Below are 1,975 nucleotides of genomic sequence, written 5' to 3'. Positions count from 1 at the left end.
GCTGTTTAGTTGAAGGAAGTTGCTGTTCATCCATGCCTTTGTCTCCTCAAGACAGGTGGTGAGGCAGGATAGAGCTGCAGAGGGGTTTGGGGCCGTTTTTATGTAGAGGTGTGTGTCATCGGCATAACAGTGGAAGGACATTCCATGTCTGCCGATGACACGACCGAGGGGGAGCATGTGGTGTCTCTCTCTCTCTCTCTCTCTCTCTCTCTCTCTCTCGCTCTCGCTCTCGCTCTCTCTCTCTCTCTCTCTCTCTCTCTCTCTCTCTCTCTCTCTTTCTCTCTCTCTATATCTCTCTCTCTATATCTCTCTCCATCCATCTTGTGCTGTCATCACTCGTTCCTGTGGTTACCCGCTCACCCCCATTTGTATAGGGTTGGGGATGGATTGACTCTGCGGGGTTGCATGGGTTTGTGTCTCTCTCTCCCTCTTTCTCTCTATATATCTCTCTTTCACTGAACCTTGTGAACTGTGTACAGTGACATAGTGTAAACTTATGAACTATATACAGTGACATAGTATAACCTTGTGAACTATATACAGTGACATAGTGTAAACTTGTGAACCTGGGAGTTTTTTCTACTCTACAATGCAGTCGACACAGAGCATGTTGGTACGTTTTATGTCCGATTGTACGTCCTCCTCACAACAGGATGATTCAGGTTAAAAATCTAGCATGTGCTTCTTCTTCTCATCAGAATGAAGGTGATTAAGTGCATCTTCACTTAATCACCTTCGGGGGGGTGGGTGGCACAGTGGTTAGCACTGCTGCCTCACAGCAAGAAGGTCCTGGGGTCGAACCCCAGCAGGGGGCCTTTCTGTGAGGAGTTCACATGATCTCCCTGTGTCCGCGTGGGTTTCCTCCAGTTTCCTCCCACACCATGAAGACATGCAGGCAGGGACGCGTCTATACAAATAGTAGCTCTAGTTCTGCAGACCCCTCTCTGATTGGTTGAGCTCCATTTCTGCAGCCCCCTCTCTGATTGGTTGAGCTCCATTTCTGCAGCCCCCTCTCTGATTGGTTGAGCGAAGCCCCTCGCGCGTAAGGTTATCGAGGTGCTTTGAGGTGCTTATCGCGGAATCCGCCATGATTTTCATTCAGCGCTTCAGCTCACCTGGCAGAGCAGCGGTCCTGCGGTCCGTTGTTGACGAGTTCGAATCCCATCAATTTCTTTTTTTTAACGTGATTTTTTTTTAACGTGTATTCTTTCGCCGGTTAAGGTTAGGCATGGTTAAGGTTAAGGTTAGGCATTGTTTCGGAGTTGGTTAAGGTTAGAACGGTTAAGTTTAGGCGCTGTTAAGGAGCTGGTTAAGGTTAGAGTTTGTCTTAGAGAATGGCAATATTCTTTCTATGGTTAAGGTTAGGCATGGTTAAGGTTAAGGTTAAGGTTAGGCATTGTTTCGGAGTTGGTTAAGGTTAGAACGGTTAAGTTTAGGCGCTGTTAAGGAGCTGGTTAAGGTTAGAGTTTGTCTTAGAGAATGGCAATAGACAGCCTATTTCTGCGCGACAGCTCCCAGCAGAGGGGCTGCAGAAATGGAGCTCAACCAATCAGAGAGGGGTCTGCAGAACTAGAGCTACTATTTGTATAGACGCGGCAGGGACTACAGATGGAAACTAGCGAATTAGCTCAAATCTGGCACATTTACATTGATGTGGAAACTGAAGATGTTGATTAATGTGCACTGTCCCTGGGTAAAAAAAAACTGATGACATGACAAACAGTAAATATGATGTGAATAATATCTCTGCTAGTATTGGAACATCCAAGCTGGTATAAGCACTGATGAGTATTTGGTGGTGGTCACATGATGTGCTGTTTGGATACTTCAGGTGTACTTTGTTTATTCCATTTTATGAAGGGCTCATTGCATGGGTGGAATATGGTCTCAATCAAAATGTTAAATGCAGGCGGCTGGGTGGCGCAGCGGACATTGCGCTTGTCACCCACGCAAGAGACTCCGGGTTCGACTCTGG

The 1,975-nt window shown here is 46.7% G+C and overlaps 1 protein-coding gene across 1 annotated transcript in view; it reads left to right on the top strand.

Annotated features, from left to right (window-relative positions):
- Nucleotides 1-589: 589 nt before the first annotated feature.
- Nucleotides 590-1,975, top strand: part of bbs9 (Bardet-Biedl syndrome 9) — a gene marked incomplete at both ends in the record, with an annotated part of 29,824 nt that continues 28,438 nt past the window's right edge. The window contains one exon of the mRNA XM_084336587.1: nt 590-613. Coding sequence (XP_084192713.1) covers nt 590-613 — 24 coding nt within the window. The remainder of the gene's footprint in view (nt 614-1,975) is intronic.

Source organism: Notolepis coatsorum (genome assembly GCF_963971535.1).
Source record: "Notolepis coatsorum genome assembly, chromosome: 19".
In the NCBI taxonomy this organism is placed as follows: Eukaryota; Metazoa; Chordata; class Actinopteri; order Aulopiformes; family Paralepididae; genus Notolepis; species Notolepis coatsorum.
The sequence above is the reverse complement of the archived record's forward strand: the minus strand, read 5'-3'. Positions and strand labels throughout refer to the sequence as shown.